This window comes from Puma concolor, chromosome D4 (assembly GCF_028749965.1).
Source record: "Puma concolor isolate L17-30 chromosome D4, mPumCon1.1.hap2, whole genome shotgun sequence".
Taxonomy (NCBI): domain Eukaryota; kingdom Metazoa; phylum Chordata; class Mammalia; order Carnivora; family Felidae; genus Puma; species Puma concolor.
Window position 1 is genome coordinate 57,695,534 of NC_141679.1, and position 16,439 is coordinate 57,711,972.

Consider the following 16,439-nt stretch of genomic DNA (forward strand, 5'->3'; position numbering starts at 1 on the left):
TTGGACATAGGTTTTCTCTTGGGTATACACCTGGGAGTAGAATTGCTGGATCAGATGGTAACTATGATTAACTGTTTTAGAAATTGCCATACTTTTTCCCAAAGTGGCTGTACCATTGTACATTCCTACCCGCAGTGTATAAGGGTTCCGTTTTCTCCACATTCTCGCTAACACTTGTTGAACATGGCCATCCTAGTAAATGTGAAGTGCTATCTTATTGTGATTGCTACTTTATTTAAAAATTTTGTTATTGAAATTTCCTAACATGAAAAGTAAGTAGAATTATTCCTCTCTTTTTGCTGTAGTGTTTTAAGACCAATCTCAGACATCATCTTGTCTCACTCACAGATATGTGAATATTTGTACGTCTTTAATAGATAATGCCTTTTTTTATGTAGATGAAAAAAACCACATACCCTTCATCACATTTAACAATAATTTGTTTTTTAATGTTTTTATTTATTTTTGAGACAGGGAGAGACAGCATGAGCAGGGGAGGGGCAGAGAGAGAGGGAGACACAGAATCCGAGTAGGCTCCAGGCTCTGAGCTGTCAGCACAGAGCCCGACACGGGGCTCGAACTCACAGACTGTGAGATCATTACCTGAGCTGAAGTCGAACGCTTAACCGATTGAGCCACCCAGGCGCCCCTAACAATAATCTCTTAATGTCATGTCCCACCTAGTAAGTTCAGATTTCCATTATTGTCTCAAAGATATATTCTCACAGTTGATTTGTTCAATTCAGGATCCAAACAAGTTGTTCACATTTGGTTATTATGTCTAGTAAATAATTTTTATTCTGTAACTTTCCCCTTCCCTCATTTATTTTATAGAATCCTGCATATTCTGGATTTGGCTGATTATATCCCCAGGGTTTTATTTACCATGTTCCTCTATCTCTGTTCTTTTAAACTAAAAATTATATCTAATAGTTCGAGGATTAGATTGAGACTTAGACTGAAGTTCTTTTTCGGTAGGGAGATTGTGTCTTATCTCAGTTTAGTGATATTAAAATTCAACAGTGGAGAGGCACTTACTACTTGCAGTTACTTTCACAATAAACATCATACATGTGAAAAAAATTCAACAGTGGGTTCAACTGGTGTCAGCCAGTTTTATCCATAATAAAGCTTTCCCACCAGTCTTCCCACTTGGTTTTAGCAGCAGATAATTATTATTTAATTAGGGCTTGTAAAATGATGATTTTCTAATTATATTACCCCTCCAACCTTTATTTACTATGATTTGTCTGTGAAAAAGGACTTTCTCTTACAGCTCTTTCGTTCACTTGTAATAAAATCTGTACAAGAAAAACATTCTCTTTTGTTAATTTTCTTTTTAAAAAAAGTTGTTTTGTTGTTTTTTTTTTTTTACTTTTTGAGAGGGAGGGAGAGAGACAGCGTGCGCACGTGGGAGAGGCAGAGAGAGGGAGACACAGAATCCAAAGCAGTTTCCAGGCCCTGAGCTGTCAGCATAGAGCCCGATGTGGGGCTCAAACTCATGAACTGTGAGATGGTGATGCGAGCTGAAGTTGGGTCGGATACTCAACTAAGCCACCAAGGTGCCCCTCAGTTTTCAAAATAATAGGAAACTTCTCCAGGCAATGAATGTGTTCTCTTTTTTTTAGTAGTGTATCATTATGAATTTATGGGTTTTGATATTATTGATTTGTTTCAATCCATTACAGTCATTATTCTTTTTGATACTAAAATCATCTGATCTTTCATTAGTGGTATCTCCTTCATGTTGGCTCCTGTGTACTTTTTTCTGTTTTTATCATGGAAAAATTTTAAGGAGACTTAAAAGTAGTGGGAATAATAAAATGAAACCAGTACACATATTCCCAAGATTCAGTAATTATCAAGATCTTGTCATATCATTTAAAAAACACAGTGTAGAGTCTTCTTAATTCTCCGGTGTGTATTTAACAGTTCCCATCCACTGGAACCCCTTGGGTCAGAAGTACTAAGTCAAGACTGGCTTAGGGATCTACCACTTGACAGAGTTGGATTGTACCACTATTACTTTTCCTCCTCACGGACCATTAGGTTTTCACTATTATAAACGTATGCTGCAGTGAAGATCTTTGAGCCTTATTTCTGTATGTTTATGAATGAGGATTCTTTGGATATATATACCCAGGAAGTAGAATTGCTTGGTTGTGGGATATGCTCTGTTCAGCCTTACTAGATATTGCTCAATTGTTCTCCAAAATAATTGTACCAATTTATATTACATTTCCTGCTGCTTTGTATACTTACTGATACTTGCTACTACCAGATTAAAAGTATTTGCTAATCTAATGAGTGTAGAGTATTATTGTTTTAATTTGCATTTGTCTGTTTATTGGTGACATGCAGTCACTTATTCAACAAATAACTTACCAAACACTAAATACCAGTCACTGTTTTTAGATGTTTGGTAAACACCAGAGGTTGAACAAAGATCCCTGTTCTGATAGATCAAATAGGAGGAGATAGACAATAAGCAGGAAATGTAATAAATACAGTAAGTATTAAAGTGTTAGAAGTGCTGTAGTGAGGAAACCTATTTTCTTCATGTTGATTTTGCATTTCTTTTGTTAGTATCTATTTCTAATCATTGTGAATGGCATATTTAAAAATTACATTTTCTAATAGTTCATTGCTGTTATAAGGTAGTGCTTTGTTCGTATTTTTAGTATTCATCTTATACAGCAACTTTTAAAACTTTAATTCCAGTGTGATTAACATACAGCATTATGTTAGCCTCAAGGGTACAATATAGTGATTGAACAATTCTGTGTATTACTCAGTTCTCATCACGATAAATGTACATCTTAATCCCCTTCACCTAGTTCACCCCCCTCACCTCCCCCTCTGGTAACCACCCATTTTCTATATTTAAGAGTCTGTTTTTTTGTTGTTGTTGTTTTTTGTTTTGGTCTCTTGTTTGTTTCTTAAATTCCACATATGATTGAAATTATATGGTATTTGTCTTTGACTTATTTCACTTAGCATTATACTCTGTAGCTCCATCCATGTTGTTCCAAATGACAAGATTTCATTCTTTTTTGTGGCTAATTAACGTTGCAATGTAAATATATACCACATCTTCTTTATCCATTCATCAATAATGGACACTTAGGTTACTTCCATAATTTGGCTGTTGTCAATAATGTTGCTATAAACGTAGGAGTGCATATATCCTTTTGAATTAGTGTTTTCGCACTCTTTCGGTGAATACCGAGTAGTGAAATTATTGGGTCATATGGTAGTTCTGTTTTTAGCTTTTTGGAGAGCCTCTATACTGTATTCCACAGTGGTTATACCAGTTTGCATTCTCACCAACAGTGCACAAGGGTTTCTTTTTCTCTACATCATCACCAACCCTTGTTGTGTCTTGTCTTTTTGGTTTTAGCCATTCTGACAGGTGTGAGGTGATATCTCATTGTGGTTTTGATTTGCATTTCCTTGATGATGCTCAAGTGATGTTGAGTATTTTTTCATGTGTCTGTTGGCCATCTTTATATTGTCTTTTTCGTTTGTTTTGAAATTTGAACTTTATTTTAATTTTAATTTATTGTCAAGTTAGCTAACATGTAGTGTAGTCTTGGCTTCAGGAGTAGATTCCCATGATTCATCTCTTTCCTACAGCACCCAGTGCTCATCCCAACAAGTGTCCTCCTCAATGCCCATCACCCATTTTCCCCAACCCTCCATCCCTATCAACTCTCAGTTCTCTGTATTTAAGAGTCTCCTATGGTTTGCCTCCCTCTCTGTTTGTAACTTATTTTTCCTTCCCTTCCCCTATGGTCTTCTGTCAAGTTTCTCAAATTCCACATCTGAGTAAATTTGTATGATATTTGTCTTTGTCTGACTGACTTATTTCACTTAGCATAATGCCCTCCAGTTCCATCCACGTTGTTGTAAATGGCAAGATTTCATTCTTTTTCATTGCCGAGTGGTATTCTATTGTATGTATATACCACGTCTTCTTTATCCATTTATCAATTGATGGACATTTGGGCTCTTCCATAATTTGGCTGTTGTTGATAGTGCTGCTATAAACATTGGGGTACATGTGCCCCCACGAATCAGCACTCCTCTTTCCTTTGGGTAAATTCCTAGTAGTGCTATTGCTGGGTCATAGGGTAATCCTATTTTTAATTTTTTGAGGAACTTTCATATTCTCCAGAGTGGCTGCACCAGTTTGCATTTCCACCAACAGTGTAAGAGGGTTCCCCTTTCTCCACATCTGCTTTTGGATGAAAAGTTTTGAATATATCTGTTAAGTCCATCTGGTCCAATGTGTCGTTTGGAACCATTGTTTCCTTATTGATCTTCTGCCTAGATGATATGTCCATTGATGTAAGTGGACTATTAAAGTCCCCTACAATGATGGTATTATTATCCATACATTTATTTATGTTTGTGATTAACTGATTTATATATTTGGGTGTTTCCATGTTGCGGGCATAAACATTTACAATTGTTAGCTCTTGTTGATGGATAGTCCCCTTAATTACAATAGAATGCCCTTCTTCTTCTTCTCTTATTATAGTCTTTGGTTTAAAATCTAGTTTGTCTGATACAAGTATGGCTACTCTGGCTTTCTTTAGACAGCCATTAGCATGATAGATGGTTTTCCATCCCCTCATTTTTTTTTAACTTTTAATTTTTTTAAAAAATTAATTTATTTTTTAATTTACATCCAAGTTAGCATATAGTGCAACAGTGATTTCAGGAGTAGATTCCTTAATGCACCTTACCCATTTAGCCCATCCCCCTTCCCACAACCTTTCCAGCAACCTTCTGTTTGTTCTCTATATTTAAGAGTCTCTTGGGACGCCTGGGTGGCTCAGTCTGTTAAGCATCCAACTTGAGCTCAGGTCATGATCTCATGGTTCATGAGTTTGAGCCCGCATCAGGTTCTGTGCTGAGAGCTCAGAGCCTGGAGCCTGCTTTGGATTTTGTGTCTCCCTTTCTCTCTGCCCCTCCCCCACTCGGTCTCTCTCTGTTTTTCAAAAATGAATAAATGTTAAAAAAAAAAAAAAGTCTCATGTTTTGTCTCCCTCCCTGTTTTTATATTATTTTTACTTCCCTTCCCTTATGCTCATGTTTTGTGTCTTAAATTCCTCATATGAGTGAAATCATATGCTATTTGTGTTTCTCTGACTAATTTCGCTTAGCGTAATACCCTCTAGTTCCATCCACGTAGTTGCAAATGGCAAGATTTTATTGTTTTTAACCACCAGGTAGTATATATATATAATGGAATACTATATATATATATACAATATACTATATATATATATATATATATATAGTGTATATATATATATACAATATACTAATATATATATATACTATATACTATATATATATATACACACACACACACACACACCACATCTTCTTTATCCATTCATGCGTCAACCATCCCCTCACTTTCAATCTGCAGGTGTCCTCAGGTCTAAAATGAATCTCTTGTAGGCAGCCTATAGATGGATCTTGTTTTTATATCCATTTTCATACCCTGTGTCTTTTGACAGGGGCATTTAGTCCATTTACATTCAGAGTGGTTATTGAAAGATGGGGTTTAGTGTCACTGTGTTATTGGTAGATTCTTGCTTGTGGTGATGTCTCTGGTTCTTTGTAGTCTTTGCTGCTTTCCACTCCCAGAGCCTCCCTTAGGATCTCCTGCAGGGCTGGTTTAGTGGTCATGACCTCCTTTAGTTTTTGTTTGTCTGGAAAAGCCTTTATCTTTCCTTCTATTCTGAATGACAGTCTTGCTGGATAAAGGATTCTTGACTGCATATTTTTCCTATTCAGCACGTTGAATATTTCCTGCCACTCCCTTCTGGCCTGCCAAATTTCAGTGGACAGGTCTGCTACTACCTTTATGTATCTACTCTTGTTGGTTAAGGCCCCTTTGTCCCTAGCTACTTTCAGGATTCTCTTTATCTCTGCATTTTGCCAGTTTCACTATTATATGTCGTGGTATTGACCTGTTTTTGTTGATTTTGAAGGGAGTTCTCTTTGCCTCCTGAACTTGGGTGTCTGTTTCCTTCCCCAGATTAGGGAAGTTCTCAGTTGTAATTTGTTCAAATAAACCTTCTGCCCCTTCTCTGTCTCTTCTTTTTCTGGAACTCCTATGATATGGATATTATTTTGTTTCATTGAATCACTTAGGTCTCTAAGTCTCCCCTTGTGGACTAGTAATTTATTTTCCCTCTTTTTTTCAGCTTCATCATTTTCCATAATTTCATCTTCTATTTCATCTGTTCTCTCCTCTGCTTCTTCCATCCACGTCACTGCATCTAGTTTATTTTGCATCTCATTTACAACATTTCTTAATTCATTATTATGACTATTTCTTAGGTCTTTGATCTCTGCAGCAATTAGATTCTCTTCTGTCTTCTATGCTATTTTCAAGCCCAGCTATTAGTCTTATGACTATTATTCTAAATTCTTGCTCAGATATATCTGTTTTGAGCAATTCTCTGGCTGTCATTTCTTCCTGGAATTTCTTTTGAGGAGAATTCTTCCATTTAATCATTTTGGCTAGGTTTCTGTCTTTTATGTGTTTTAACAGTTTGTTGTGTGTCCTGCACCTGTAAGTACTACAATATTAAAAAGCTTTGGTTCCAAGAAAGTTGCACACTCCTGAAAACTCTGATGTTTAGCCCCTAAGGCTGTTTGCAAAGTAGAAACTAGCTTTCTCCATATTTTTCATTCCCTAGTCTGTGGTCCAGAGTGGTTTTTCTCTTGTCCAAATACAATACTACAGTTCCACAGCCTCTCTTTTTCTTCCTTTTGTCACTCTGCAGAAGGGGTTCCCCCCACTCTGTTCCTATGCTGCCGGTTTTCTCTCTCCAAATTAGCAAACATGCACCTCAGTCCCACCAAGCTGTCTTCCTCCACCTGAGTCTGTTCTCCAGGGAGGGTCCAAGTCAGGCCTGGGGGCTCCACTCAGCTACTATATGTCATCTTTGGAGAAATGTCTGTTGGTACTTTTTCCCCAGTTTTTAATTGATTTTTTTTTTTTTTTTGGTGTTGAGGTGTAGAAGTTCTTTGTATGTTTTACATACTCACCTCTTACTGAATACATCATTTGCAAATATCTTCTCTTATTCAATAGGTTCATTTTGTTTTGTTGATTCTTTCCTTTGCTGTGTAGAAGCTTTTTATTATTTTTATTTTTACAAAATAATTATTTTTTTAAAATAAGCTCTTCGAACTCATGACCTCAGGGTCAAGAGTTGCATGCTCTAGCAACTGAGCCAGACAGGTGCCCCAGAAGGTTTTTATTTTGGTGTAGTCCTAATAGTTTATTTTTTCAGCAACTGTTAATAGTTGTACTAGTTTAGAGATTCTCTTAGATTTTTCTATGTAACTAGTTTTGACATCTTTGAATAATAATACTTTTTAATCACTTTCTAATTCTTTATTTTTTAAAGTGTTTGAAATTTTATACATATTTTTATTAACAGAGTTTATTTTTTACAGGAGTTGTAGATTTATGGATATACTGAACATATAATACAGGGAGTTTTCTTATCACCTCTTCTCCACCCCCTCCCTGAAGTTTCCTGTTATTAACACATACATTAGTATGGTACATTTGTTACAATTAATGAACCAATTCTGATATGTTATTATAAACTTAAAAGTTAATGTTTTATTTATATTTATTGACTAAAAATAACATGAAAAAGCCACATTTTTTCCAGGTTTGCTTAGTTTTTACCTCAATGCCTTTTCTGTTTCAAGAGCCCATCCAGGACACTGTGTTAAATTCAATTATCATGTCTCCTTAGGCTGCTCTTGTCTGGGTCATTTTCTAAGACTTTGCTTGTTTTTGATGCTCCCTTATTTTAAAAAGTTTATTGCATAAAGCATCCAGTGTAGTATTTTTTTTTTAAGTTTATTTATATTGAGAGAGAGCATGTGTGTAAGTGGGGAGGGGCAGGGGGTGGGGAGAGAATCCCAAGCAGTTTCCGTGCTGTTCTGGTAGAACCTAATATAGGTCTCAATCTCATGAACTGTGAGATCATGACCTGAGCTCAAGTCAGGAGTTGGATGGTTAACCTATTGATCCACCCAGGTGCTCTCAGTATAATTTTTAATAGTTGTAGTGAAAGTGGGGAGCCTTGTATTTTTCCTGACCATAAGGGGAATACTTCTTAAGTCCTGAAGTATGATGTTTGCCCTAAAGTTTGATAGGTACTTTATCAGATTGAGATAATTCTATGTTTTTATTGTCTACGAATTTTTGTCATGAAAATGTAAGTCTTTTCTGCATCCATTAGACCACAAATTTTTCTTTAATCTGTTTATCATGGTGAATTATTGTAGTGAATTAATAGGTTTTCAGATATTGAACCGTCCTTGCATTTAAAGCCTACCTGGTCATGATGTATGGCCATTTATATACCAACATACATGCATACGCACATATGTACATACATATTTACATATAAATTTACAACAGTTACATATTATGGATAAATAATATGTGATGGATTTGGCTTAGTAATCTCTTTAGAATTTTTCCATGTATATTCATAACAAGATTGGATATAATTTTCTAGAACTGTATTTTTTTTTTAAATTCTGCCCCCAACATGGGGCTCAAACTCATGGCCCCCAGATGAAGAGTTGCATGCTCTACTGACTGAGCCAGCCAGGTGCCCCTCTGGTTTTTGTTTTGTTTTTGTACATAGGTATGATAGATTTTTCCTTAGTTCTCTTAATATTATTATTAAGTAGACTTCACGCCCAGCCTAGAGCCCATCATGGGGCCTAAACTCACTGCTCTGAGATCAAGACTTGAGCTAAGACGAAAACTCAGGCACTCAATTGACTGAGCTACCCAGGGGCCCAGTCTCTTAATGTTATTATTAAAAAAAAATTTTTTTTAATGTTTGTTTATTTTTGAGAGAGTGAGTGAGAGTGAGCAGGGAAGGGGCAGAGACAGGGGGAGACACAGAATCTGAAGCAGGCTCCAGGCTCTGAGCTGTCTGGTACAGAGCCCAACGTGGGGCTCAAGATAAGGAACTGTGAGATCATGACATGAGCTGAAGTCGGGTACTTAACTGACTGAGCCACTGAGGCACCCCATATTATTATTATTTGAAAGTTTATTTATTTTGAGAGAGTATGTGCTTGTGAGTGGGGGAGGGGCAGAGAGGGAGAGAGAGAATCCCAGGCAGGCTCTGTGCTGTCAGTGCAGAGTCTGATGCAGGACTTGATCTCACAAACTGTAAGATCATGACCTGCACCAAAATCAAAAGTCCAATGCTTAACCAAATGAGCCATTTAGGTGCCCCCTTAATATTATTAATTAAGCTTTAGTTGGTCTTTATCTTTCTGCTTTGGGCTTGGAGGAGATTCCTGAAATAGGTCTTTTGAAAATATCTACTCTCCCCTCTTAGATCTCAGTTCTTCTAGTTTAATATTAAAAGCTTTAGAATGTGATTAGAATTCAGTTGGTAGATCATGAGACTCTTAATCCCAGGGTTGTGAATTCAAGGCCCATGTTGGGCATGGAGCCTTCTTAAAAAAAATGAAAAATTAAAATTACAGAATTTTCTTACTGTTAGATCTATGTACTGCCTACCAAATCATCATCATTTGTAGTGGTTCTTATTTATAAGCAAGTCCCCTTGTTACTTTGGAGTGGTGGGTTGCTTAACCTTCAAGAATTTGTGAGCATTTTTATGATTGGCAGTTTTACTATTACTATTAAATTGTTTAAGTTGTGCTTGACTTCTGATTATTCCCTATTGGAAGCAATAATGGCAGTGTCTCCCTCTGATATTTGTATCATAGTTTATTGCTTATAAAATACTTTCATATAATAGTATATTTATGTACAAAAAGTGTTTTGTATTTTGGATCCAACTACTTGAAATGCCCTTTACCACTAATACTTCTATGTAAGTTGCTGTAAACTTTTGTCTGGATTATTGCAGACAAAATTAGTCTTTGCCTCTTGTTCCCTATGGTTCACCTCACACAGCAGCCAGAAGGATTTTTAGAGTGTAATCGAGTCCTATCCCTCTTGTGTTTAAAATTATAAGTGGCTTCCCAACACATTAAAGTCCAAACTCCTTACCATATTACACAAACTTTATCAAGACTTTCATACATGAGGGTTACTCAAGAAATACCTGTTGAATGAATGACTCATATGTTGGCAATGTTAGAGAGCTCTGTCTTGTCCAGTACGTCAGAGCATAGTAATTAGTAGCAGAGTCAGGATGAGAACTTCAGATGTTCTATTTGCAAATTGTTGGACCAAATTATATCTTTTGAATCGAATCCTCCAGTAGGCTCTGAAGCAAACTGTTCTGTTTTTCAGACTATATACCTGTGTTAACTTGTTTATGCCTTTCTCTCCTTGTTTTGCCTTTACAAACCCTGCCCATCCTCAAGACTTGCATTTAGTTCTCCCTTTATAGAACCTTTTTTTTTTTTTTAATGACTTCAGTACTCTGTTTTTTCTGATTGTGATGGTGGTGTTGGCTTGGGGAAGCTAGAATGTAAGTGGGAAGGGGACTCTAGTAGGTATTAGGTGTTGCTTTACATGCTGAAATATGTAATTCCACTTTCCACATGACCTTGTGAGGGAAAAAACACATTTTTAAAGATGAGAAAACTCAGTTTCAGAGAGGTTTTCAGTTCTCTCACCCAAATGGGGAAATCTGTACATTAGCCATAAGCCCTCTAAGGCTTCTAAACTAAGCCTTCTACAGCTGCTTGGCAGAGCATGTGCATACCCAGGTGCCCGAGGTCAGAACAGCCTTCTGCTATCCTGCTTTAGCCTGTTACATTGGACCAGTCGCATATTTCATAGTCTGGCCTATATGTCAGGATCACACGGGGAAATCAGGATGATCTGTTTCTGTTCAATAAAAATTTGACTTTAGTCAAATGCTAAACTTTTTTACATGTAGCTGTGATTGTTTTTGTTCATTTGTTTGTTTGTTTTGATTTTTTTTCCTGCTTTACTTGGGCCTCTTACCTGTTTTTTTTCTTTCTCCTTTCTGCTTCTAGTATTATATTCAAGAAGAAAGCCAGAGGAAGCCATTACCCACTGCTGCCGCCCAGTGTTGTAAGTGAGAAACTTGTCTCTGAATCTCCTTAATCACAGCTGTCAGTTCTCCAAACATGGATTTTTTTTTTTTTTTTAATTGGGGAGGGTGGAGAAGTGATGTGTGTAAACAGAAGATATTCTGGAAGCACACATATTCAGGCCTATATCTTCAATGGTTATCTGACCATTGGCTTTAGGAAGAGTCCTTTTGATTATGTGCTATAGGCAGGGCAGTGGTGCTCATCTTTTATCTCCATTTGCAAGCTTTTACCCCTGGAGGAATGATTTTTCCCATTTTGTCTCCTTTATCTGTTACTGTTCTTTAAAGCTCAGTTTAAATGTCATCACCCCTGGGAATTCTTCTTGCCATTTCCTCCTTCCCCCATGTCTTGCTTAGGTGTCTCACCTCTCCTTTCGGAGTACTCTGTGCACACATCCATCATATAACCCATTATATACTGTAATTTATGTTTATTTCTTTGACAACACAGTTTTTTTTTTGGACAACACGGTTTTTAAAGGCATAGACATTATTCTATTTTATATTCCTAGCCTCTTTCTCCATACCTGATACATAGTATAGTAAACCTCAATAAAGTTTGATAAACAATTGAATGAGAGAACTTGTCATTTCTCTTGAGATTAATTTACCCAGACTACGAAGATTCATTCTTGAAATGAGACCTGCATTGGCTACCTTTTCAGTTTCTCTCAAAATAGCTTGAGGAAACACTAAAGGACTGACTTGGAGTCTATTCTCTTTCAGTTTTCAACCTCTGGGGTGTGTGTGTGTGTGTGTGTGTGTGTGTGTGTGTGTGTGTGTTGTGCTTCTTTTGTGTTACTGTAGTTTTTTTCTGAACCAGATGCCAAACTCTTAACAACTCCTGGTTGAAAGCAGTGGTTATAGTAATATTTCTAATAAGAAAAACCATACTAAGTAACATATTTTGAGGTCTCAGAGTATGCCAGATGCTGCTATAAGAGCTAAAATGTACTAACTTATTTAATCTTCACAATAACCCTAAGACATAGGTTTTTACTGTTGTCCCATTTCAGATTAGGAATTACATACCCAAGGGGCGCCTGGGTGGCGCAGTCGGTTAAGCGTCCGACTTCAGCCAGGTCACGATCTCGCGGTCTGTGGGTTCGAGCCCCGCGTCAGGCTCTGGGCTGATGGCTCAGAGCCTGGAGCCTGTTTCCCATTCTGTGTCTCCCTCTCTCTCTGCCCCTCCCCCGTTCATGCTCTGTCTCTCTCTATCCCAAAAATAAATAAACGTTGGAAAAAAAAAAAAAGGAATTACATACCCAAAAATACACATATTTTCTGAATCATTTGGATATAATCTTCAGACTTCATGACACATCAGCATTGTATCTTCTTAGAGCTAGGACAGTCTATATAACCAGAATACCATGATTAGAATCAAGAAATTTAACGCTCACACAATAATATTATCTAATATATAGTGCAAATTAAGAATTCCACTGTTGTCCCCCAAATATTTTTATAGCTGTTCCCCGCACCCCCCCCACACACTGTATGATCCAGTCAAAAATCACACATTTTATTTGGTTGTCCTGATTCTTTAATATCCATTAATAATCATAAAAAATAATTTTTTGCCTTTTTAGTTGTTTATATTACTGGTATTTTTTTTCCAATTAGAAAATCATTTGATTCACCAGTTGAATTTTTGAAAGTTTATCCTAAGTAATTGAGAAGGAGACAAAGATTTGTGTACAAAAATATTGATTATGAAATTATTTAAATAACAAAACTTGAAAATGACTATAGTTAAACAGTAAATGATCATAAGATTGAATATTATGCATTTATTTAAAATTATGCTTTGAATAATAAAAAGGACATTTTAATGAAAGTTTAAGTTAAAAAGTATATAAAATTGGGGTGTCTGGATGACTCAGATGGAACAACATGTGACTCTTGATCTCGGAGTTGTGAGTTCAAGTCCCATGTTGGGTGTAGAAGTGACTTGAAAATAAAATCTAAAAAAAAACAGTATATAAAACTTTGTGTGTATGTGTAATTTAAGGCTTCTTGCTATGGATTGAATTGCACATTACCAAAATTCATACATTGAAGCCCTAGCTCCTGTATGACTCTCTTTGGAGATTGGGCCTCTGAGGAGGTGATAAAGGTTAATGAGATCATAAGAATGAGGCCCTAATCTGATAGAGTCTGTACCCTTATAAGAGAAAAGGGCAACAGAGCTCTCTGTGTGAGGACATAAGAAGCTGGCTATCTGCTAGCTGGGAAGAGAACCTTCACTAGGAATCAAATCATCTGGCACCTTGATCTTGGACTTCCCAACCTCCAAAACTGGAATACAAATTTCTGTTAAGTCTACCCATTCTATGGTATTTTGTTATGGCAGCCTGAGCAGGTTAATAGAGATATTGGTTCCTAGAGGTGGGGTGCTGCTGTAAACAAATACCTAAAAATGAAGAAGTGGCTTTGGAACTGGGTGATGGTAAAACCTGGAAGAATTTTCCAGCGCTTACTAGAAAAAGGCAAGATTGCTGTGAAGGGACTGTTGGCAGAAATAAGGATATCGAAGGCCATTCTGGAGTAGTCTCAGATGGAAGTAAGGAACAGTTTATTGGAAACTGGAAGAAAGGCAATCCTGGTTACAAACTGGCAATAAACTTGGCTAAATTGTTGGGTTTGTGAAAGATAAAAATTTGTAAGGGGATTTCTAAGCAAAGTATTGAAGATGTGGCTTGGGTCTTGCTTACTGCCTATAGTAAAATGAGAGAGGAGAGAGTTGAATTGAAGAAGGAATTGTTAAGTAAAAAGGAACCATAATTTAGTTCCTTAGCCAATTTGTATTGTAAAAAATGAGAAAGTTTGTTTTGAAGAGAACAATAAAGAGATCGTGGGTTTGGTCTATGGATTAACCAGCAAACTCAGCAGAATCTAGAAGTAGAAATGGGATATCAGCAGAGACACTGCCAGTTTCAACTAACTGGGACGAAGAAAGAGGGAGGCAGTGAAGACTGTTAGACTTCTTGGATTCTATAGGATCAGACCATGGTGTTGTTTGGCTGTGAAAACGTGCTTTTTCTTGAGGAAAGGGAAGAATGACCTGGAAGGTGATTGATTCAGAGATTATCAGGGCTGCCACTCTCAGCACAGGCCCAAAGGGCAATTAATGCTGTTTCCTTGTGTTTCAGAGGGATAGAGCAATGCAGAAAGCCATGGGGCAGGGCTATCCTTTAGAGCTGTGGAGGTGCTGCCACCCCAGTGGGATGTCAAAACAAAGAGAATTATTCTACAGCCTTAAGATCTAATATAATTTGCCTTGCTAGGTTTTGGACTTACTTGGGATCCATTACCTTTTCCATCTTTCCTTTTTCTTTCTTGTAGAATGGGAATCTCTCTCTTATGCATGCCCACCATTGTATTTTGGGAACACAGAACTTGTTTGGTTTCACAGGTTCATAGCTGGAGAGGAGTTTTGTCTCAGGATGAATCATACGTGGAGTCTCATTCGTATCTACTTAGTTGATATTTACGTGATACTTTGGACTTTGGACTTTAGACTTTAGAGTTGGAGTTAAGACTTGTGGGGCTGATGGGATGGAAAAAATGTATTTTGCATGCAATAGAGACATGAATTTGGGGGGGGTCAGAGGTGGAATGCTGTGGGCTGAATTGTGTTCCCCCAGTGTGATTGTATTTGGAGATAGAACATGTGAGAAGATGTTAAATGAAGTCATTGGGGGGCCTTAATCTAATAGGGCTGGTGCCCTTTTAAAAAGAGGAAGAGACACCAGAGCTCTCTCTGCTATGTGAGGACACAGAAAGAAGGTGGCCATTTGCAAGGTAGGAGAGGTCTCACTAGAAATCAAACCCTCCAGAACCTTGATCTTTGACTTTTCAGCCTCCAGAAACTGTGAGAAAATAAGTTTCTACCGTTTTAGCACCTAGTTTATGACATTTTGTTATGGCAGCCCAAGCAGATTAATACATGTATATAAATGTATTTATACAATTAGAGTGAAAATATCTGGAAATAGAAGCACCAGAATATTAATCAAATTTGTTTCTGATATGGGGAATTGACTTTTTTTTTTTATTCTTCTAGTTTTAATGTAAAAGAAATCAATGTGTAGTTCCAAATGAAATCCTAGCAGGGATTATTTTGAAGGATTATTTTGAAGGATTCAAAAACTTAACTATAACACTTATATGGTACTATTTTTCTTCTTCTTCTTTTAATTTAGTATAATTAACACACAGTATTATGTTAGTTTCAGGTATACAGTATAGTGATTCAGCAATCCTTTATATTACTCAGTGCTCATCATGATAAGTGTATTCTTAATGTCCTTTACTTGTTTCACCTCTTTCCCTACCTCCACCCCTCTGGTAACCACCAGTTTGTCCTCTGCATTTAAGAATCCGTTTTTTGTTTGTCTCTTTTTCTTGGTTCATTTTGTTTTTTAAATTCCATATATGAGTAAAATCATATGGCATTTGTCTTTCTCTGACTTATTTCACTCAGCATTATATCCTCTAGATCCATCCATGTTAATGCAAATGGCAAGATTTCATTCCTTTTTATGACTGAGTAATATCCCATTATGTTTGTGTACCACATCTTCTTTATTCATCTATGGGATTATGACTTTAAAAAATTTTTTTTAATGTTTATTTTTGAGAAAGAGAGAGGGAGGGAGGCAAGGTGGGGCAGAGAGAGAGGGAGACACAGAATCTGAAGCGGGCTGTAGGCTCTGAGCTGTCAGCACAGAGCCCGACTTGGGGCTCGAACTCGTGAACCGTGAGGTCATGACCTGAGCTGAAGTTGGATGCTTAACTGACTGAGCCACACAGGCACCCCTGGGATTATGACTTTTTAATCCCCTTTTGCACCTTATATTTTCTAAGTATATTTAACGATGTACCACCATTTTTTTTTTTTTAAGTAATCACTGCACCCAATGTGGGGTTTGAACTCATGACCCTGAGATCAGGAGACACATACTCTGACTGAGCTAGCCAGGTGCCTCCAACAATGTACTACTTTTAATAGGTAAGATTTATTAAGAGTAATGGAATAATTGAGTCATTGTTCTAGATCTGGGTTTGCTCCTATCTCTCTGAGTGACTTTAGAAGTCTTTTTACTGTCTACTTCAGTTTCTTGATGTATAGAAGGGGAGAGTTGATCTAAATGGTCTCTAGGTTTCTTTTAGCTGTTGTATCATATGACCCTATAACTTCCTAGTCCTGAGATGCCTTCACATGGATGGTCCTGCACTATCCTTTCTTTCAGGGTCACTTATCTGCAGTTACTTTTGAGATGTCTTCAGAATATTTTCAGAAATGACTGC

General features: G+C 37.0%; 1 protein-coding gene across 14 annotated transcripts in view; it reads left to right on the forward strand.

Annotated features, from left to right (window-relative positions):
- UNC13B (unc-13 homolog B) overlaps positions 1-16,439 on the forward strand; it is a 258,065-nt gene that overhangs the window by 110,340 nt on the left and 131,286 nt on the right. For all 14 annotated transcript variants that reach the window (XR_015242813.1, XM_086683436.1, XM_086683438.1 and 11 more), the window contains one exon: positions 11,044-11,101. Coding sequence is in view for 13 of the 14 variants with exons in the window: in XM_086683436.1 (XP_086539562.1) it covers positions 11,044-11,101 (58 nt within the window). In the remaining variant the exon portion in view is untranslated. The remainder of the gene's footprint in view (positions 1-11,043; positions 11,102-16,439) is intronic.